The sequence below is a fragment of the Podarcis liolepis genome (assembly GCF_965112155.1).
Source record: "Podarcis liolepis genome assembly, chromosome: 3".
Taxonomy (NCBI): domain Eukaryota; kingdom Metazoa; phylum Chordata; class Lepidosauria; order Squamata; family Lacertidae; genus Podarcis; species Podarcis liolepis.
The window spans coordinates 78,379,131-78,401,906 of record NC_139557.1 but is presented as its reverse complement, the minus strand read 5'-3'; the positions used below and the strand labels follow the sequence as shown (position 1 = coordinate 78,401,906).

Genomic DNA, 22,776 nt, shown 5'->3' with positions numbered 1-22,776 from the left:
CTCCTTGCTGATGCAGCTGCCTGCCTGCCTCTGCTCCATGCCGGGTGCCATGCATAGAATGTAGATGCAGCAGTGTCCTTGCTGCTCCATAAAGCCTCAGCCAGGCTTGGGGAAGAGGATTAGGATGACTCTCTTAGACAACTTTATTAGGTATCATGAAAACTTGGAGACAATAATAGGAATTCAAATGGTGTGTTTGTGTATGCACAACCACCCCCACCCCATTTGAATTCCTATTATTGTCTACTACTCTAACCTTTACTTACAAACTACACTCTAGAGTAAGTCCTGAATATTCAGTGTTTGCAAAATGTATGAAAATTGTATTTGGAGTGCTCTGTTGAACTGTAAATGGCTGAAGCAGCTACTCCAAGGCTGGAAGAATTTGCTGTGTGTCACATCTCCAGTCTCAACTAGGAAAGTCATGATCAATGCTCTATATCTTATGTACGAGTTATTTCCTTTCACAGATTTACATGCCAGATACCTGCAATGTCAGATATTCCTATTTGCCAAAGTTCTCCACTCATTGATACAAAAGTTTCCTATGCCATTTTTTCAAATGTCTTTGCATCAGAGCTTTGGGTAGCTTGGATTTTTTAGCAATGTTTATCTCACCAGAAAGTGTGTCTGTTGTATCTGTCATTTTGGCATCCTGTAGATATTCTGGAGAACAGCGCAGCTGTCTCTGTTTGAGAAGAGCCTGGAATGACTACACTGGTGATCTTATTTTGATAAGGAAATGCCAAGGATGCAATAATGTAATCAGCGAAAGATGCAAAGTATAGAGTTTTTTCTTCTTGACATCTTAAGTGGTCTATGTAACATTGCAACATAGCAGAGACCACAGGCCGTGGCAGATAAGGAGGCTCTGTAACCTGGCCTAATTGTGAAACAGGAAGTCGCTGCTGGTAGGAATCAGGGATAAATTAGGTTTGGTTAGCATTTTTAATACAAAACTACCTAGTTCCCGAGGGACACGGGTGGCGCTGTGGTCTAAACCACAGAGCCTAGGGCTTGCTGATCAGAAGGTTGGCCGTTCAAATCCCCGTGACGGGGTGAACTCCCATTGCTTGGTCCCTGCTCCTGCTAACCTAGTGTGGCGATCACACAGGGTCTCCAGATGTTTCACCGTCTATTGATCCCTGTGCCACCACTTTATTTCTCGCTGCCACCACCCATGCCCTACCTGGTACAATACTGAGTCCAATCAGGGTTAAATTGGAACATAAACTTCTGTTTATTTATTGCAGTTTAACAAGTGTGTGGTTTAAAAAACAGTATCGGTCAATTACAATCATGGGGTGCCTATCCAGACCTATAACTTCTGCTACCTGCTCACACTCACTAAACCACCTCTCAGATATTTAATTGTCTTCCTAGTTCCTAACTGTTCCCGACTCAGCTTATTTCTCTACACTAACTCAACCTACCCACAGACTCTATCCCAATTCACTCCCACTCCAACCAACCACCCAACTCCCAACGAACTCCTCCCTTCGCCGCTCCCAGAGCTGGTTTTATAGTCCCTCTGACTCCACCCCCCTGGGTTCTGATTGGGTAATTTGTTTAACTATTTCACCTCCAGCACTCTCATATGTTAATGTTGCATACCTAGCAGTTCGAAAGCACGTCAAAGTGCAAGTAGATAAATAGGTACCGCTCCGGCAAGAAGGTAAACTGCGTTTCCGTGCACTTCTCTGGTTCGCCAGAAATGGCTTAGTCATGCTGGCCACATGACCCAGAAGCTGTACGCCGGCTCCCTCGGCCAATAAAGCAAGATGAGTGCTGCAACCCCAGAGTCGGCCACAACTGGACCTAACAGGGGTCCATCTACCTTTTTACCTAGTTCCCGCTTCCTGAAACAATGCACAAATAGAAATGCACTTGAAGTCTGCACTTCCCTGAATTTTGTGATGCAGTTTTCCAACCCAAAATGCTGCGTTTGTGAAAATTGAATGTGTTATGCTAGGGGAAATTGCTAGCAAAAATGCATATGAGAAACGTACACTAAAATGTTGACAAATCGTTGTGAGGACTCCCCCCCCCCTTTTCAAGAAGTTTGAAAACTGATGGGAAAAGTGAAGAACTGAGCTTAAAACTGGGGGGGGGGGATGAGAAGGTGAAAGAAACCAAATAGACAGATTTGTCCATCCATCCCTGCCTGCCTATATCTAGCATGTATTCACTGTTTGTAACATTTTCCTAATTGTTTTTCTAGGTTCTTACTAATGGCATCATTGCAGTAAGTGAGCCATCAAGGGATGAAGATAACCCTGGTCAGCTTCCAGTCAGTTTTGGAGGTATCGCTCCCTTTTATGCTGATTTGGATACTACAGGCGGACATGGGAAAGTGTACTACAGGGAAGATTCATCCCCAGATGTCCTCCAGCTTGCTGCTCATTATATTAAAAGGGGCTTTCCAGAGTCTGCCTTTGATCCAAGCAATGTTGTCATTGTTACCTGGGATTCTGTGGCTCCTTATGCAGGACCTGGAGAAGATGTCGCTCTACGAGTGAAGGTGAGCTTGTGACAGCATAGCAATAGACAAATGAGAAGTACCAGGACGATATGCAAATTAAGTGAAACTGCAGTCCTATGTATCTTTGCTCGAGCTTACCCCCTAGGAAATGGATGTAGCTGGCAGCCTAGGAATGGCAAAGGCTTTTTGGAAGAGAGAGATGCAGGTGGTAAATTTATCTTAGTTATGCAGATTCAGAACTTCAGATTTAATATGTCAAATGAATGCTCTGGGTCTGCAGTAGGACCTCTTCATTTTATGAATTACAAAGTTCTGTGATGTTTAGTGTTCAAAACAATATCCTTTTTTGGAAGAATAGTTTTGAGGATACTCCTAAAGATAATAAATCCTTGATTCCATATTCTGTTATCACTGAATCAACTCAGCTTGTATTTGAAGGGCTTGTCCACATTTGAGTCCACATATTTAGCTTTTAATCAACATTCTTCCCCATTCAAATTACATCAAAGTAGTCCACACCCATACTTTGAATCTGTATTTGTATATTAAGAGCAAATGTGTTATTGTCCCCTCATACCAGTAGGTACTGTATTCACATTTGTGTTTGTCCCTGCATTCTTTTGTTCTAAGTACTGACAGGACATGCACACAGCTGTCTGCATGCACACACTTTGTTTTTAAAAAAATCCCTGCCCAGGAAGTGTGCAAAAGCACACGGTGAAGAAATTGTAAATTTTTAATGGGGTTTGCTTGTGCAGTTTTCTGGCTTTGTGCGAATCTGAGGGATCAAATGTATATATGGCTATGTTACGAGAATAGCTGAAAAAGAAATAGAAGCAACAAGAAAGTAGGGAATATGGGATGGGGAGTAGCACAAAGTGATAACTGACCCACCCAAAAACAATAAAGCCAATTTTCTATGACCCCAAGTGGAGCAGTTTGGAGCCTAATTTCCACCAATTTACTGGATTATCCCTGTATCAGATAAACTTGAATTTACAAGGGGAAAGCATTACAATTGGTGTTGGGTGATGTCATGTGTTCTGTGCAAATTGATTGGGAATGCAAACAGCTGAAAGCACACAGTGAACTCCAGTGTGCACAAACCCAGAGTCTCGTCTTTATGTCTAATCTTGCAATTTTTTTCTACAAATAAATAACATTTAAATCTCCTCCACAGAGAAACACATTCCAGGCTGTTTTAGCGTCTTCTGATTCGAGTTCCTATGCTGTTTTCCTTTATCCAGAGGATGGTTTGCAGTTCCATAGTACACATACTAAAAATAATAAGGAAATTATCCCTGCTGTTGTTGGCTTCAGTCAACCCTCTACAAATTACTTCTTATGGGTAAAACCTGGAATATACAATATAATTGCTAATGAAGAAGAGTTCATTGGAAATCTGCACAAGTATGCTTTTTAATTTTTTTTTAAAAAAACCACCTGTATTTTCTATAATACTTTTTGATACGTAAATGATGTTAGTAATCTTCTATATCACAAAATGCAATTAATCTTCATAAACTTGAAAAGGGTTTTGATATTCATTTCTAAATCAGCATTCTTATTTTATTTGCGGATAAGGGATCAGAAATGTTAAAAGTTTTTTCCACCTGTGTACCTGTTATATGTACCTGTTATAGTCACTGATGAAGCACCACCAGTGTGCATGTCACTTTACATTTTCATATTCTAAAAGTCAGTTTCAAGTTTCACATTCTAAATAGACAACAAAGATCTAAAATGCAATTTGGCCCCAAAATCAAACAAATTTTGAAACAAATATACTCTGAAGCTTGCATCACAGTAAGAATAAACAATATAAATTCATCCCTGGTGGGGATTTGATGGGGAACAAAGTAAGGCTGTCCACTCTCTCATTTTTTGTTCATTAGCTGTCAGTGGGGATGTGATTTTGGTGATAAACTCGACCCAAGTCAGTGGAATAGACTTTGGTCAAAAATACATTTCAAGTCTATTTGGCAATCAACAGAGAATTAACCCTAAAACTCCCTTATAGATGGTACCTAACTGCTGGGAAGCTGGCAGTGATCCACCCTGGTGCCTCACCACGATGCTGGAGGGACTGCCCCACACTTGGTACATATCTCCACATGTGCTGGGAATGTACAAAAATCCAGGTTTTCTGAAATTCAGTATTCCAAGGAATTAATAAAATAACAAAACAACAATTGCAAGTAAGACTAGAATTAGCTTTATTGAATATATTCCAAGACAACAATCTGGATTTACATAATAAAGAATTAATAAGCCATTTATTAGAAGCAGCGAGAGAAAACATAACCAGATACGTACTGGAAAGACCTTTCTAGCACAATCATATACATGTAGTAAAAAAACAGTTTGGGAAACAGCCCTCCTTGAGAGATTAACAAATAAACTACAAATGATATGTGGACAAATCAAGAAAGATGGCTTTACCGCAGTGTGGTTAATTTCATACCATATGCCAGCAGTGGCGGAGCTTCATGCTCTGGCACCGGGGGGTGGAGAGCAGGTGGGGGCATGGCTGATGCGTGTCCTGGGGGCGTGGCACACTGCCTGCAGGGGCTGTGAGCGGGGGGCAGCCACAATGGCTCCCCATTGGGATCATGCTGCAGGGGGTAGTACACTCCCCCTGCTCCCCTCTTCCTCCGCCACGGTATGCCAGTATTGCAGAAATTGAATACACACACCCCTAATCGGCATTTGGCTCCATCTGCTTGATCTAAATTTAAATTTAAACATAATTTTTTTATATTTGACTTTGAACCCCTCTCCCACATTCATCAATATACCAACACTTTATATTGTTTCATTGAGCAAAAATGACCATTACTCATACTTAATCTAAACACAACCACAAGGGCTCCCGATTAGGCATTTAGCTATGCAATGTTGAATGTTATCTGTTAACTCTGTTCTATCCTGTTTCCTCTTTGCTTTTGTTTAAACCACTTCATGAACTAAGAACCTATACATTAACCACTATAAATGAACCATATGTTGCAGATATTACTGCAAATCTATTATGCTATTTTTGTGATAAACAAATTACATGAGACTAGGTCTATTTATTTGTATGATTTTTTAATTTCTATTATCCTTGTTTATGAAACCCAATAAAAATTTCTTACAAATAAATAAAAACAAATAGACAACAAAGGAATAAGGTGGTGGTGGTGGAATGTTTACATTACAGTGTGAATGTTTGTTCATGATAGGCTGAACAAATGAGTTTCTCACACATTAAGGCCCAACGTAGGTGGCATGGAAGCTACTGAAAAATCAATACAATATGGGTACTAATTTCCTTGGGTGGGAAGTGGTTTGCATGGAGTTGTGTGCAACTTAAGTCTGATTTTGAGCAAATGTGTTAGCATCGTGGTTGTGGCAATGAAATCATAGATAAAATAAACTTTTAAAAAATATAATATGTACAGTTCTTGCTTTAATATACAGTTAGAGATTTCTTTTATTTTAGGAGCAGCAATATGGGAAAACAAGGAGTCTGGGCATTTGAGATTGGTGGCTCAGATAGTATCCTGCCAGCCAAAGTCACTGAGACTGCTACCAGTGCAGAGTATAGTGATTATGACCAGTTTCAGGAAGTGGCTACAGAACCATCCATATCAGAGCAAGGTTCCATTGAAATAAACCAGCCGGAAGTATCCGAAGATATTTCTAGCAGAGGAGATCAGCTGCACATTAGCTACAACTTACCTCAGCCAGCAGAAGCAGATGGCTTTCAGCCTCCTTATCAAGCTTTAACAGAGCATCCTCCAGCTGCGAATCCGTTCCCAACAGGGAAAAGCCCACCTCTCCAGTTTCCAAACCAGCAATTTCCCAGGCACCACACTCAGATTATTGATGTAGAAGAAGATGATGAAACTGGAATTGGTAAGGTCATTCGGTATTTGAATGGTCATTTCAGGAACCACAGAATTGACTAGCATCATCTGATCAAAATCCAGTAGCCTGTTTGAATAGTATGTACATATACCATCTATGAGTCCTGTTTCTCTTCCCCAGAGAGGCCAGATTCCCTCAGAGCTTAAAAATTATATATAAAGAGAGAGAGAAAGAGAGTGGGGGGGGGGAGAGGGGGAGAGAATTGGACACAGATCCTCCAGAGCCTATTTCCTTCACCACTATGCCATTGAGAGATAAGGGCACAAGTCTGCAGTAGGAAACCCAGCCAGATGGGCAGGGGTATAAATAATAAATTGTTGTTGTTGTTGTTCTCTGCAGCCAATATTCACTGGCATCATGAGAACAGTGTGTGTGCAGCCCTCAAATTCAGCCAGTTGGTAGGGGTTAACAGGATTTTCCTGCATGTCCTGGGAGTCCCTGCTAGGCTGTAAAGATCTATACTGTACTATCACTCCTCAGATGTGATATCTCAATTGCCACATCCATTACTTCAGAGGGGGGTAAGTGAAGTACAGCCACTCCTATCTGGCTGCAGCCAGGCTATAGCAAAGGAAGAAAAGGAAGCAGGGCCACTTGGATGGCTCTGCTGAGAGACCTATTCCTTTTGGCTCTTCCTGCCCCTGAACTGTTTCCAGTCTAGCTGGTCAGTATAAGAACTTCATTACTTAAAAATGGATGCCTGAGTTTGCTTGTTGTCCTCCTTCCTCCTCATATTGTTACCCTTTTCCTTATAACTTTTAGAGTGTAAGTCTGAGGTCAGGGTTCCTGTTCTTATTGATCCGTAAGCCACTGGGAATATTTGTGTGAATGTATGTGGGAGGGCCTTTTAGACTGAACACTGAGGTAAAATAGTTATTTAAAGAAAGGCAATACTTTGTCAAGTCAAGAACAGCCCTTTGAAATGAGCAAACCGTAATGCTTACAGTGGTACCTCAGGTTACATATGCTTCAGGTTACATACACTTCAGGTTACAGACCCTGCTAACCCAGAAATATTACCTTGGGTTAAGAACTTTGCTTCAGGATGAGAACAGAAATCGTGCTCTGGCGGTGCGGCGGCAGCGGGAGGCCCCATTAGCTAAAGCGGTGCTTCAGGTTAAGAACAGTTTCAGGTTAAGTACGGACCTCAGGAACGAATTAAGTACTTAACCTGAGGTACTACTGTACATGTAGCACAATAAATGCTCTTATGTTAATTTGTGTTCCCTAATATAATTGTTCAAAAGCAAAATATAAATACCTGTGATAGAAATCCTGTTTCACAACTATCTTAGAATGGTAGAGTTGGAAGGGACCCTGAGGATCATCTAGTCCAACTCCCTGCAGTGGAGGAATATGCAGCTGTCCCATACGGGGGTCGAACCTGCAACCTTGGTGTTAATCCGCACCATGCTCTAATCTACTGAGCTAGGAAGGAGAGTGCTGTGAATCAAAACGTTGGTTGACTCGTTGTGACTGTGTTGGAAATCAGCCTAGTCCTGCTTGTACAGTCTATAGGGACCCATAGATTTGTCCCCTGTGTAAGCTGTAATTACTTCCCCATGGACCAAATGCCTGCTAATGGCTAATGACATTCTGAAGGCTGCTTTATATGTCACAAAGCAGGCATTTACAGCATGTCCGTTACATGTCCCTGCAGTGGACAATGTATTTTAAGGTGCTTCTCATGTTTCAAAATACAGGCCAGCAAATCCATGCCCAGGAACACTTGGCAAAATCCTCCTGTATGTCTGTTGTGTACATGTAGGCATGTATCTTCCCTTCAGATTATTTTTTTATTTATCACCTTCCACACACATCTCAAGCTTCAAACAGCTTTTAAAAAAAGCAAAAGCAAAACAGAAAATAACTAGATTTCTGTTTCATAACCAGAGGGCTATACAGCAGTGCTAGTGCAGGAGGCAACACTCCTGCAGCAGGGATAGGGTCTCCTGTTGTCTCCCAGTGGTGGTATATTTTGCTGTCCTGCCAGATGACTATTTATTTCACAGCTGCCAAGCAAATTGACAGGGAAAATAAAACTTACCATGTGTGGGTTAAGATGCTTTATGGCTAAGACAGGGGCAACATTTCTGACCGCTCTCTGAAATGCATTATGCTGAGAATTTTTTTTTTTTTACTCTCTCTGCAGTGTTTCGTTACAGTACAGATGTCCAGCAAAGCTGTTCAAACAACCGTCATCAGTGTTCAGTTCATGCTGTTTGCACAGACTATCCAAATGGCTTTTGTTGCAGTTGTAGTGCTGGCTACAAAGGAAATGGCAGGCAGTGTGTAGCAGAAGGTAATTTAAAAATTGTTTCAAAACTCATGACTCTAATATATACTACACATATGCATTTTAATGATCTATTTTTTTCCTACTGAATGCAATTATTTCCATCATATCTCCAGCAATGCAAAGCATAGGGATTGAACATGCTGCAGTGATAAAAGGAAGGTGCTGTCACCTACCACCCTTTTAGATTAATACTTGGAGATAAAAGACTTGGTTAACCAAACTGATAAATGGGTTACATTTTATGCTTCTGTTTAAACCTCTTTCTGAAGAAAGGTTCAGGAAAACTAGAGACCTGCAACACTAGAGGAACTTGTTTTGTGAAATTCATTGCAGAAGAAACTACATTATGTAATACTACATTGGATGATCAAATTATGCAGTTCCATTTTTTATTGAACTTCAGAAGCAAATAAACAGATAGTGCACTTTTTATCCCAAATTAGGAAACTAGTTGAAATTAGAACTGATTCTCAGCATATAAAGGAGTTCAGAAGTTTACAAATAGAGATTAAAGATATATGGATAAGCATAGCAAATATATTCTATGCAAATATCAACATATATTCATTTGTCTAAAGTGAATAAGGCAGTGCCTAGTTTCTGATTATTGTGCTCTATTCTTCTTTTACATTGTAATAAACATACAAAGTTTACAACACAGACCAGTGTTTTTAAGTGTGGTGCTTCAAAGCTTTTAATATATAATGGCTATGCTATATAACCTGGCTACTTTGGTTTTGTTATAATAAGGTTCTCCTCAGCGAGTCAATGGAAAAGTCAAAGGGCGGATCTTCGTGGGAAACAATCCAGTCCCAATTGTATTTGAAAACACTGACCTCCACTCTTACGTCGTGATGAACCATGGACGGGCGTACACTGCCATCAGCACAATTCCAGAAGCTTTGGGTTTCTCCTTGCTTCCTCTTGCCTCTATTGGAGGTATCATTGGGTGGATGTTTGCTGTGGAGCAACAAGGATATAAAAACGGATTCAGCATTACTGGTAAATTTTTACCTTTGCTTTTTAAAAGTTGCATGCATCTGTTTTGTAGACAATTCACAGGGACTCTGTTGTAAAATAAAGAAGTTCATTGTTGCCAATCTCTGCTTCAGAAGACGTGCCTCAGAAACGTATTATATTCCTTCACAGACCATTTTTGCAACGTTACACCAACCTCTCTTAATTTCTGTAAGACAGGAACACTTAACTTAGAGAAACAAGTGACAGCAAAGAGTCATCAAATACAGGTATAAAAGTCCATATTGTTTGCTGCCCATCCCAGTAGTGACCTTACTTCTGGGCTGCTAGCAAGTGGTGAGAGCATTGGTGATTTTGTCCAGGGTGTTGGGGACTGCCTAGACCAAGGAAAGGAAATTAGATGGAGGGAGAGTTGGGTCACAGAAGAAGCTAGTAACAAGAGCCGTCTGCAGCAATACATATTTTTAAATGTAGTTTTGGATTTTATTAGTTATTGTGTTGTATGTTGTTGTTAAAATTTCTATGCTGTCCTTCATCTGAGGATCACTGGGTGGTTTACAATATAAAAATACATACAATAGTAACAATAAAAAACAAGAACACCCCCACACACTGTGTAGCCCCAGTTTTCCTACAGTGAAACCAGAGAAAAATCGGAAGCTTCGATGACAACTAATCAGAGAGGAGCGAGAAAAGTGTTCAATATGTGGTTTGGATACTTAAGGAGAGAAACACAAAGGACAGTTGGGGGGGGGGGGAGCTTGAATACTGGAACAGTAATAACTCAGACTGCAGAGAAGAGGGGGATACAGATGTATCTGTTTTCTGAACTGCCCTGTGATCTTAAGTTACGTCTGGGTGGCTGTGTAAATTCAGTAAGTATAATAAAATTAATGGCACAGCAATTTGTGCAGGTGGAAAAGGTGCTGTAAACCGAGCTCCCACTGAAATCTCTTCCTTCTGACTGGTTGAATAATAAATGTAGGCAAAGGACATTCATCAGAACACAACCACCAGTTTATCATACTACCTGCCTATGGGGGAGTGAAACAACCCCCTTTCCCCTTTATGTAGTTTTGGTATTGCTCCAAAGCTTAAAAAGTGATCAGTAGAAAGCAAGCAGACAGGAAACTCTCTTGAGCAAAGGGCAACTTCAGGCTTTTCTTGAATTTCATTGTTTACATTTTTTGCTTCAAAACAGCTGCTCCCCACTGATATTACTTCAAATACGTCTTTTGTTTGAAAGGTCACAGGGGAGAGAAAGTTCACTCGTTTCAAAAATTACAACATTTAGCTGATACCTATGAAGGTAACAGCATTTACCATGCTGTTTTAGGAAAATTAAGTTGGGAGAAATTATTCTGAAATCTGTACTATTCCCTCCCCCCAATTGAAACCAGTACTGTTTGTCAGCTTATGTGTGTGAAAGCATTTTTTTGTTTTGTTAGCACTATATTCAGATCCTACTAATTCAATACTAATGGCACAGCATGTAGTTCCAATGCAATGCATAACCAGAAGGAATAAGTGTACAGTGGTACCTTGGGTTACAAACACTTCGGGTTACAGACTCCGCTAACCCGGAAGTAGTACCTCGGGTTAAGAACTTTACCTCAGGATGAGAACAGAAATTGTGTGGTGACGGCACTGCAGAAGCGGGAGGCCCCATTAGCTAAAGTGGTACCTCAGGTTTACCTAAAGTGGACCTCAGGCTAAGAACAGTTTCAGGTTAAGAACAGACCTCCAGAATGAATTAAGTTTGTAACCAGAGGTACCACTGTACCTCTGCTCAGAAATTAAGCCTTTAAAAACTGGACACCCATGTAAAAATTACTCATCCTACTATTGCTCCTCCACTTGGGAAGGGGAAATTGTTCTTCTCTCAATTGGAGTTCCCACCTGCTGCTGTTTGGGGAACTTCATCAACCCGCTCGATTCCCCAATAAAGCTCCTGTGCTACTCTTGCCACTGTTCTATGGATGGAGAAGGCAAATGTAGGTGAAATGGATAAGGGGGTTGTTAATTTCAACTCATTTTTAGAGAGTTTAAGGGGCTGGTGCCTTGTCCATTTCACTTATTTACCCTTCAAAAATAGGATGCAAATACCAGCACTTGGGCATACAACATATTTTAATGTTAAAATTTTAAATCAAAGTTTCCATCTTCATCTCTGCAATCCCAGTATAGATCACACTTGAAAATGACACATACATTGACAATTCCATCTCAAATTTTGCTGGTATCATTTCTGGAAACTCCATTGCATAGGGATGCCATTTTTAGAGTAGGCTGTGGTCAAGTTGTGTCCAGGAAATGGAGAGAAGTGAGTTTACACACTGTCGCCAAATGAATCACAAGCCAGTCTGCAAGCCAGGTGAGAATAGTGCTTTGTCAGTCCACATCTGAAAAGACTGTCCCACATTCTCCTCAAGGTGGTTCAAATTCTGTAAAGGATGATTGCAAAAACATAGATAGAATTGAGACAAATACTGGGATATTAATCCATTCCTTATCAGAAGTAATGCTGGAGAACCCTGCAGTCATTTCAGTCTTTGGTAATGTATATATTTCTCTTTAACTAGGAAAAAGAAGGCCATCAATTATAACCAGATCCCATAGTGTAGTTTTGACAGCACGTGCAGTTTAAGGAGACTGTGGTCTCAACTATATGCGTTTCAGCACATGGTGAATGTTTGTTTAAAAACAGAAATAAAAAGTTTCATTAATCTTCTAGGTGGTGAGTTTACAAGACAAGCTGAAGTTACATTCCTCAACAACAATGAAAGGGTGACCATTAAACAGAAATTCAGTGGAATTGATGAACATGGACATCTTACAATCAGCACAGAACTTGAAGGCAAAGTGCCTGAGATCCCATTTGGTTCTTCAGTTCATATAGAGCCCTACACTGAGCTCTATCACTCTTCTAGCTCAGGTGAGTTGAATAGTTGCGAAACCTTGCTACTTCCATTTCATTTTAACAAGTTGTCTAAGCCTGTGACAAGAATGAGCACTGCAAGAGGAATCTTCTGTTTTGTCTTACATTTGTCAAGAAGCTTTTCACTGTAACATCTGAAGAACTTTTAGAGTAATATTTTCATCGAATTTGGCTCCTATACAAATTTTTAATACACAAATTAAAATTTCTAGCTGTATATAAAGTAACAATCATAGCTTGGGGTTTTTTTTAATACACTCATATGTGAGTACCAAAGATTGAATGAATTTACTCAATATTTTGATTCCCTTCTTATTTATATAAGATTCTTTCCTTGTTTCAGTTATCACATCGTCATCTACTAGAGAGTATACAGTGACAGAACCAGAAAGGGATGGAGTGTCTCCATCTTACACAGTTCCATACCAATGGCGGCAGACAATCACGTTTGAGGAGTGCATTCACGATGACTCTCACCATCCAGTTTCAGCAACTCAGCAGCTATCAGTGGACAGTGTCTTTGTCTTGTATAACAGAGATGAACAAATTTTACGATATGCCATGAGCAATTCGATTGGTCCAATTGGTATGTTCAGTGAATTTTTTTTCTGGTTTGTTTCCATTGTACTGTTTTAAGGTTCATTAGATTCCTGTCTCTTTTACCCTGTGGGCTGTCAAAAGGAAGAGATTGTTTGTAAGAATGGTCCCAAAGGATCTGACTAAAGGTAGATCTATTCCAATTCTTGCTTCCCACAGAAGCCAGCCAGGTATCTCTGAGAAGAGCACAAACAGAAGTTGTCCACCTTTGCTCCCAATTGATTGGCATACAGCTTGCAGAAGAGTGCACAAAAGTATATGAAATGTTCCACATTCATAGCAGATGCAAACCCACAGCCATTATTCTGGGACATGTGGCATGTGATGAACTTTTTGTTTCATGATTCAGGAATGGGGAACCATGCAGGGGCAATTTTTTTTCTTGGGGCAGGAGAGAGAAGGGGTAGGTCTGCCCACTACTGGCTCTGGCCTCACCCTCTTTTTGGCTTTTCTCCTACCCACAGCCCTGGCCAACCCCAGTATGTGACTCCTGAGAAACTACCAAAGAGGGATTGCATCCCTTAAACATAGAAATTGTTCTCTTCCCCTTCCATAGCTACTACTGATTGAGAGTTCCTCTCTGTATATAATGAATAAACTTAGAAATGTTTAAGATAATGGCTTTGGACTATTAGTGACACATCTTTAGCATTCATTACTGTTATAGCCATGGTATTTGAAGGTTGTGTTTGTTTGTTTGAAGGAATCAGTTCTAGTGTCAAACTAGAGAAGTGTGTTTGAAAGCAATTGACCATGGAGAGTCTAAGCTTTATGAGAAATGTTCTCCCAAGCCATGTATTATGTGTCTGAAGGCCAGTCCTTGTAAATGTATAGTAGTATAGTAGAATAGCAGTAGCAGTATTGAGATTCTCATTTTAGTATCTTCTGTGGCTTCTTGACAGATGGTACAGGTGATAAAAGTCGCAATCCCTGCTACACAGGGACCCACCAATGTGACACAAATGCAGTTTGTCGTCCAGGAACAGGCAATCAGTTCACCTGTGAATGCTCTGTGGGCTTCCGAGGAAACGGACGTACATGTTATGGTATGAAAATATATCTCTTTAGGAAAAAATAAACTGACTTCCATAGAGTTTTCAAACAGCTGAACTCAAAGATGCTACAAGTGAATTCAGTTGGATATTTTCTTGGAACTTTGAGTTCAGCTGCTTGATACCAACATCACTATGGATCCACTAAAACATATCCATAGGACATCTTCCTAAGTGACTTATTATCTTTCCCTGAAACAGCGTCTAGCACAGAGCTTTCCTAACTGTGTGTCGCGACACGTTAGTATGTTGGCTGCAGTGTGGAGGTGTGTCACATGAACGCTACCTGCACTCCTCCTGGGGCTGGAAAGGGGTTAGTTTAACCTCTGGTTGCTAGTAAAACTGAATTACTGCATTGCGAAATGATGCAAAACTGAATTATTGTGTTGTGAAATGATGCATGTCCCAAAAGTTACCAACTTGAAAAGTTTGGAAAGCTCTGGTCTAGCAGAAAGACACACAAATTAATGAGGGCGCCTGAGCCCCACTTCAACAGACTTAAAGGAGGACTTGCCCATCTTTGAGGGAAAAGGAGGTGGGAGTGGTTTTGAGCAGAAAAATAGCTGGAGAGGAAATAATATGGTAAAGGTAAAGGTACCCCTTACCGTTAAGTCCAGTCACAGAAGACTATGGGGTTGTGCGCTCATCTCACTCTGTAGGCCAAGGGAGCTGGCGTTTGTCCGCAGACAGCTTCCGGGTCATGTGGCCAGCATGACTAAGCCGCTTCTGGTGAACCAGAGCAGTGCACAGAAATGTTGTTTACCTTTCCGCCAGAGTGGTACCTGTTTATCTACTTGCACTTGATGTGCTTTCGAACTGCTAGGTGGGCAGGAGCTGGGACCGAACAACGGGAGCTCACCCCATTGTGGGGATTCGAACTGCTGACCTTCTGATCGGCAAGCCCTAGGCTCTGTGGTTTAGACCACAGCGCCACCCACGTCCCTCAATAAAGTAGCCTAATTCCTCCACAGTTCCTCTCCTCAAGTTCACAGCATCCTGAGGCTACTTTATTAGAAATCAGTTGAAATCAGGGGAATTTTTATCTACAACTGTGCATTGAATCTAGGCTGGACCATGTTGTTTCAATTCTAAATTACTGTACCAAGCTCTTAGGAATCAGGCAGGTACAAATGAATCAACATACCAAATGGCAGAGTAAGACACTGTGCACTTTATCACTTGTGCCTTGATATGTTACTTGTCAAATACTTTGAATCCTGCAATCAGAGGAGATTCAGTTATTTTTATCTAGGCATTGGACTGCAGTCACATACAATAGCTTTTTACACAGGCTTTCAATATATAACTTTACTTCAGCTAAAATAGGTGCCTAAGTTATACATATGTCATGGCCTGCCCTTCAGGAATTATATTAGTGACCTCTGTATAATAACATTGCCTCTTTTTGTAGATATAGATGAATGCCAGGAGCAACCAACAGTGTGCGGTGACAATGCAGACTGTATTAATCAGCCAGGGACTTTCCGATGTGAGTGTTTAGAGGGATATCAGTTCTCAGCTGATGGGCGAACGTGTGTGGGTGAGTTTTAATTTTGGAAACTTTCTGTTATTGTTACTAGGAAACTGAGATATGATGGAGAACATATCAAACAGAGGTTATTTTTTTAATGCCTCCCTTAATTTGTTGGTTGTTTTTGTAAAAAAAAAAGTTTGTTTATTTTATTTGAAAAATATCAGAAATGTAAAGAATGCTGTTCCTTGATTTGGGGAAGGCAATATTTAGGTTTTGTAAAGGATTATTATGGATAGGCACTGCAGGCTTGGTCTGCTTTGGACATCATCCAAAGCATGCATCTGGTTTAAGCTAAGTCAGGGCCCTTTTTAACTCATGGAAAGTACTTGTTCTCCCCCTCAGTAGGGATGCCAGATCCTGACCTAAAGACTGCATGCTGTTCCAGGTCAGAAACTTAGCATCCTGGAACGGGCTCTCCCACTTTTGATCTGCATCACTGCAGCAGTCCATTCTCTCATCCACAACTTGCTATGGGTCAGAGATGTATCCTGCCTGCAATAGCAAACTGTAGAGGAAGCTGGGATGATTAGGCTCTAGTTGTACAGAAATTGAAGATACCATTCCTAAATGCTTTTTCTGAATGTTATCCAGAAGCATTAAAGCAAGAGTCCACAGACTAGAGTCAGGAGCAGGCTACCCCACTTCTCCCTTGAATCACCAGGCAACTTTTAAAAAGTTGAAGTACCGTATTTTTCGCCCCATAGGACGCACCGGCCCATAGGACGCACCTAGTTTTTTGGGGGGGAAATAAAGAAAAAAAATTATTTCCCCCCCAGGTGCAGGGCTGGGGCGGGGGAAACCCGAGCTTCCCCCGACCCCAGCCCCCAGAACAGGCTGCTATCCGCAAGCCGTGGGAGAGCTGCGTGAAGTCGCACAGCTCTCCCATGGCTAGCGTAGAGCTGCGCGAAGCCCGAAGCTTGGGGCGTGCTGAGCTCAGCGCGCTCCAAGCTTCTGGGTGCCGGCAAGCTCTCCGCTAGCCGTGGGAGAGCTGCATCTCCCACGGCTAGCGGATAGCTTCCTGAAGCCTGGAGAGTGAGAGGGGTCGGTGTGCACTGACCCCCCTCGATCTCCAGGCTTCAGCGAAAGCCTGCATTCACCCCATAGGATGCACAGAAATTTCCCCTTCATTTTTGGAGGGGAAAAAGTGCGTCCTATAGGGCGAAAAATATGGTATATGTAAACAAAACAACTCCCCCATGTGTGACATCAATTATAGTCAGGGCTGTCTTGCCCATAGGTGCTAGGGGTGTGGGGCACCTGGGCGCTAGGCTCTCAGGGATGCCAGGCCAAGAGTTCGGGGCCTGAGAGTTGAGTCCGGGGAGGAGCCTGCCCATCGGTCGGAGTGCTGTGATGGGCTCTTCTGCTGCAGGCGGCTCTGCACCATTAGTTCGGGGGCAACTGAGCCAGCGAGACACTGAGGAGGCTGGCCGGCTCTGCCCTCCTCTGGGACTGGGCAACCTGGGGGGGGGGGGCGTGCTGGGTGGATCTTTGCACCCCGGCACCGCATTTGCTTAAGACAGCCCTCCTTATAGTTCATATTTGAATACTGTGTTCTTTGCAACTGAGATTTCAAACATACATATTTGTATATATAAACGTATATTTATTTAAATCCGAAACCTTATTAAATCAATACCATTAAGATTTATTTATTTTTTACTTTTGGGCTGAGGGGAATAAGTTCTACAAGCCTGAGATAGCTATGCTGTCTTTTCCATTAATAGCATCCATTAATAGCATCCTATGTAAATAGTTTTGGTAAGGAGTACTGAGGGGAAGATGAAAGACTTGTAAGTGCAGCTGAGCCAATAATAAATGTCTTTAATATATGAAGACTGATAAAATACATGGCAAAGTTATGTAACATGAGAGGATTTGTGGAAGCTTTACACAGACAGCTTTGTAGGATGTGCCAAACAACTGTATCAAATCTTTCCTTTCTTGCATTTAGTTGTTTAAACATCTGTTTGAAGGAAATTTGAGCTTGAGACTACAGCAAAGCATTTCCTGAATGGTTTACTTTCTTTCTCTTTCCCCCAGAAGTAATTGGTTAGCTCACTCTTTTGCCAAAGATAGTGGATAACCGTCTAATAGTCTGATTCTGTTCATGCTCACTTGGAAGAAAATTCACTTCTGCCTCTATGGTTAGGCAAAGTGAGGTGAGTGCCTCAGGCGGCAGATGTTGGGAGCAGAAGTAGCAAAATCTCTGCCTGTTCCCCCTAAGCCCCGTGACCATTTATCTCTTTTGGAGGACAGAGCTATACATGCGACATGGCATGTCTTGCCCCCTATTAAACTAGCCTGCAGCTTTAAGCTGGTGGAGAGGACACTTACTTCACCTTTAGTGTTGAAGTAAGATTTAGCTGCCAATTCTAGGACTGGCTCTACTATTAGACAGAGTGAAGCAGCTGCCTCGAGCAGCACATAAAGCAAGGTGCAGAGCAGCAGTGATGTGTTGTAAAACAGAGCTGTGTGTGCCTTAAAGGCAGATATTCTGAGGGTTTAGTCCTCAGAAGAACCGCTTTCATGGTAGAAATGGTGAGGACAGGCTATGTGTTCTGTAGTATGCTCTATAGACCAAGCTGTGAAGGCTGCTTTAGGCATTATTAGCAATTTTTAAAAAATCAAAATCAAACAAGGCTCCCCTTTTCAGTAAAAATGAAATTTTAATTTAAAAATTTACATGAATTTTAGATTTAAGAATGGTATAAATTTTTATTTCTAACATGTTTTGAATACAGAGTATAGAGTTATCTTAAATCCCAGATGTCAAAACCTAGCAGTGACTTGTTCAGTTTGGTATTGTTTTGTATTTGTTTAGAACTCATGCATCTGCCAATGTTTTTATATCTTACTGAGCTCCTGATGCAATTGCCAAATTACAATCTTTGGTCATCTTTGGCTTAGTTTTTAGTAAGATAGTAAATCATTCTCTGTGTGAGCAGCATTTGTGAGAGGCCTCCAGTGTTTTATTATCCTTGCAAATGTTGTCATTGTAGATAATTCCATTTCACAGCACCAGCCTCGGTTTGAGGGGAGGGGAGGAAGGGAAGTGCTGATATTAAGGTATTCAAACCTCTTGATTAGATACCTTGCTAGCCTGCCAGCCAGAATGAGGAGATGACAGTGCTTATCCCAGTAGCTTTTGAGATCATCGATCTTCTGGCTGTTCCATTGGGATTTGGAGGAATTGTGTTGCAGTGACTTCAGTCTTTCCTGGAGGTTCAGGTTCAGATGGTCGTTTGTTTCATCCCTTAGCCATTGGCCTATGGGGTGCCTTAGAGTGTTATCTTGTCCCTCATGCTGTTAAACTGGGGAGGAACTTGTTTCATTTAAATTACTCCCTAGTCCTTAAATGTATTTTAGAGGAAGGCTTGGCAGGCTCTGGCTTTCCGCATTCTACTCAGGGTGGCCACAGTAAGAAAGGTAGCCCTGCCCAGAATCTTGTTTCTCTTTCAGGTCCTTCCCCATTCAGTTTTGTGTAATATCCTTACCTCTTGGTAATGCCTTCTTAATAGGTTTATGTTTTTGCTCTAAATGGCCCAGGGTAACCTCCTTGTTGTAATATAAAGCCAGCTTGGATTTATAGTGATCCCTCACTTACCAACGTATTTTGATGCCTTTCAGCTTCAGCAAATGTCTGTAGGCTCTTCTGGTTTGCATGAGGCTAAACAATCTGAAGCTTAATCCAGATAAGATGGAAGTATTGTGGATAGGGAAACCCAACAATCTTGGATAGTAGAATTCAACCAATCATTGATGGGGAGGTCAGACCTTACTATGGTCATTCAGGCATTAACAACTTCCAAAAGTGACTACTGCAATTTTCTCTCTTTGGGATGCCTTTGAAGGCAGCTCAGAAACCACAGTTGGTGCAGAATACATCTGGCTTGTTTTTGGCCTGGCCAATTAGATTATATCATGCTGATACTTCATCAGTTGCCAGTACAATTCGAAGACAAGTTAAAGTACTAGTGAAAACCTTTAAAGCTCTAAATGGTTTGGGATCAGGTTAGAGTCCACTTGCACCCATACCAGCCCTACTCATATCCTAAGACCTATGAAAGAAGGCATGTTGAGATGCCCAACAGTAAAAGCTATTTGGCTGGTGGGCATAAGGAACAGGGTCTTTTCTGCAGAGGCCTCCCATTTATAAAACTCAATTCCACAAAAATTAGGAAGGCCCCCATCACTGAACTCTTTTTTTAAAAAGAGCTCTAAAGACATACTTCTTTAGAATGGTCTTTGGGAATGAAAATGTCAAGTTGGCACCTCAGTTAGACTGGCTGGACCAGGTGTACAATGCTGGCTTTATGATACTTTAGTCTATGTTTGTAACCAGTCTCTTATTGTAATCAGAATCAGTAGTCTTACTACTGTATTTTAATTATCGTTGTTGATGTTTTTAGTGATTGTAAAATGCTTTGTGAGATGATGGTTCTGAAGAGCAGTATATAAGTCATTTTAATAAAATCAATTGCCCACCCTGGGCCCCTTTGGGAGAAAGCATGGGATATAAATTAAACTAATTAATTTAAAATAATAATAGCAACTATAACAGTAATAATAATAATACAGTATTGCACTATGAAAATGTATGCTCTATTTCTGGGTTTGATTATTTTTTCTACTGAACCATATGGAGTAGATTAAACTTCCAGAATCTAAATTTTGCGCACAATGGGCAATACTTGTAGTATTCATTTTCTTCCTGAGAAATTCTGAAGCATTGTTGTCTAGTTCAAACAATGGAGGGAAGTAAAAAAAACTAATAAGGGTTTGAAGAAGTGGGGTTGGTGGAGGGATTGTGGGAAATATTTGACTCAAGAGAAAGCACAATGGAAGAAAACACAGATTTAATAATGAGAGAATGGTTAGCTGATAAGCTCATGTAGAGTGAGGGGAAAACATAAAAAATGAATAAGGGGAGCTGAGTGAAGAGATCAGCTGAAGAACAGGACTTGCATCTTGAAGGTTGTGTAATTAACTAACTGAAGGGGCTATGAGGAAGAAAGGCCAACAATTAGAAGTTTATTCATGTCCCCATACATCAAGGAAAGTGCAAATTTTGTTGCCACTGAAGAGCAAAAAAACAAGAGAAAGGAGTAATCTTCCTTGTCTCCTAGGCATGTAGTTTGGGGAACAGGCCATTTCCTTTGTGTATAATGGTCTGTTCCTCACCGCATGCCCAGGAGACAGGGAGGATAACTTGTACAGTTAACAAGGATGGGTGGAAGAGAGCTGTTAGGTGAAAATAATAATATTTATGGCTTTGCAACAGAAGTATTAGTGGGGAAGACATTAAGGAGGAATGATTATATATAGGATAGCACAGAAGTGTAACCTTATGTAGAATTGTGAGCAAGCCTTATAAAAAGGTGGTCACTGAACAGCTGCATGTGACTGAATACACTAAAAGAAAGTTTGAGAAATCCATGGCTTAAAGGGAGTGAAAGAAATGACAAGGAAAAGTAACTGGCGGAGTAGGACCGCCAGATGACTAACAAACCCAAAGACCCAAGTGAGAAAGCGTTGAAACTGTAATAGATTTGAAGGACAAAATACAATTTAACTACTGGTGGCAATAGGATTGTCTGGGAAAACCCCAAACAGCTTTCAGGTAATGCTTGGGCTGTTCACAATTAGTGTGATTTCTACACCCAGTTTTCATTTTTTAAAAAAATATTTATTAAAGATTTTAAACATTAAGTTCACATATAACACAATACAACAAAGAAAGAACAACAGGGGAAAAAACAGAAAGAATAACATATAATAACAAAAACACCACAAAATCAGATGTTCAGCATCCATCTTTTCTTAAGCTTTCGGGCTTCCTCACATCTCCCATTCCTGCGTTCCCAGTTATAGAATTATAAACAGCAATTTATCATCTTATTTCAACTCTTATTTTATAGTTTTCAAATATTATGTCCCCGACTTTAATCATTTTTATCAAATAGTTAAATACTTAATTTAGACATAATGTTATTCCCAAATCTATCTTATTTCTCAAATCTCACTTATTCTCATGTTTCTTTCAACTAAGTTGCTGGTGCCATGTTGATATCAGTCCTGCATCTTTCTTAACACTCATACAATTTGCAATGTTTTTGTAAATAGTCCTTAAACTTTTTCCAGTCCTCTTCCACTGCCTCTTCTCCCAGGTCTCGGATTCTGCCAGTCATTTCTGCCAGTTTTCAGTGTGCTGTAATGTAAAATGTTATCTCTTCTTAGCGTAGTGTTAGTTTTTATGCTAGAACTAACTGAAAATGTTAGTTCTAGTTTTATTTTTGTTTCATTCGCGTTTCCCTCTGTTAAAAAATATTAAAGTGAGTGTTCCTACCTTGCAGCTATTGAACGTGTCGTCAATCATTGTGTGACGGGAACACACACTTGTGACATCCCTCAGCGTGCCCGCTGCATATACTCTGGTGGCTCTTCTTATATCTGTGCATGTCTACCAGGCTTCTCTGGGGATGGACGTTCTTGCAAGGGTAAGTGGCACCATGAACCCCCCCCTTCTGTCTTGTCCTTGGAGGCCTTTGTACAGCTTGGTTATCTGATCCTCAATAATTTGTTTTGGATTTTTGGTTTCTGTACCAATTTTTTGAGTTGGGAATCTAAAACCAGAATAAAGCAGAGTTTCCACACTGTCTTCGCTACACACATTTTCTCCACTTTTAAATCTTTTCTAAAAACCTCTTTTTACTAGTGTTGTTTGCTGGCATTCATATGGAAGTGTTGTTATTGCGTGTCGAGGTTCCCAAGCCACCCCCCAAATAACTCACAACACACACTTAATTTTTGTTTAAGGTTTTTGGCATAATTTTGGCCACAACTTTATTTAAATACAAAACCATGAGTGGCTGTTTAGGCATTGGTTAAGACTATCTGTCCCCCTGCCTGGGGACAGAACTGACTTCCGGGCACCACCGAAAGACAGTGCGGGAAAACAAGTCGGGGAGAAATGGAGCTGAGTTA

The 22,776-nt window shown here is 40.9% G+C and overlaps 1 protein-coding gene across 1 annotated transcript in view; it reads left to right on the top strand.

Moving 5' to 3' along the window:
* The window catches only part of NID1 (nidogen 1), a 54,545-nt gene that overhangs the window by 9,253 nt on the left and 22,516 nt on the right, over positions 1-22,776 (top strand). The window contains exons 2-11 of the mRNA XM_083496798.1: positions 2,222-2,521; positions 3,663-3,892; positions 5,967-6,382; positions 8,547-8,696; positions 9,444-9,695; positions 12,406-12,606; positions 12,953-13,195; positions 14,109-14,252; positions 15,670-15,798; positions 22,146-22,289. Of these exons, the coding sequence (XP_083352924.1) occupies positions 2,222-2,521; positions 3,663-3,892; positions 5,967-6,382; positions 8,547-8,696; positions 9,444-9,695; positions 12,406-12,606; positions 12,953-13,195; positions 14,109-14,252; positions 15,670-15,798; positions 22,146-22,289 (2,209 nt within the window). The remainder of the gene's footprint in view (positions 1-2,221; positions 2,522-3,662; positions 3,893-5,966; positions 6,383-8,546; positions 8,697-9,443; positions 9,696-12,405; positions 12,607-12,952; positions 13,196-14,108; positions 14,253-15,669; positions 15,799-22,145; positions 22,290-22,776) is intronic.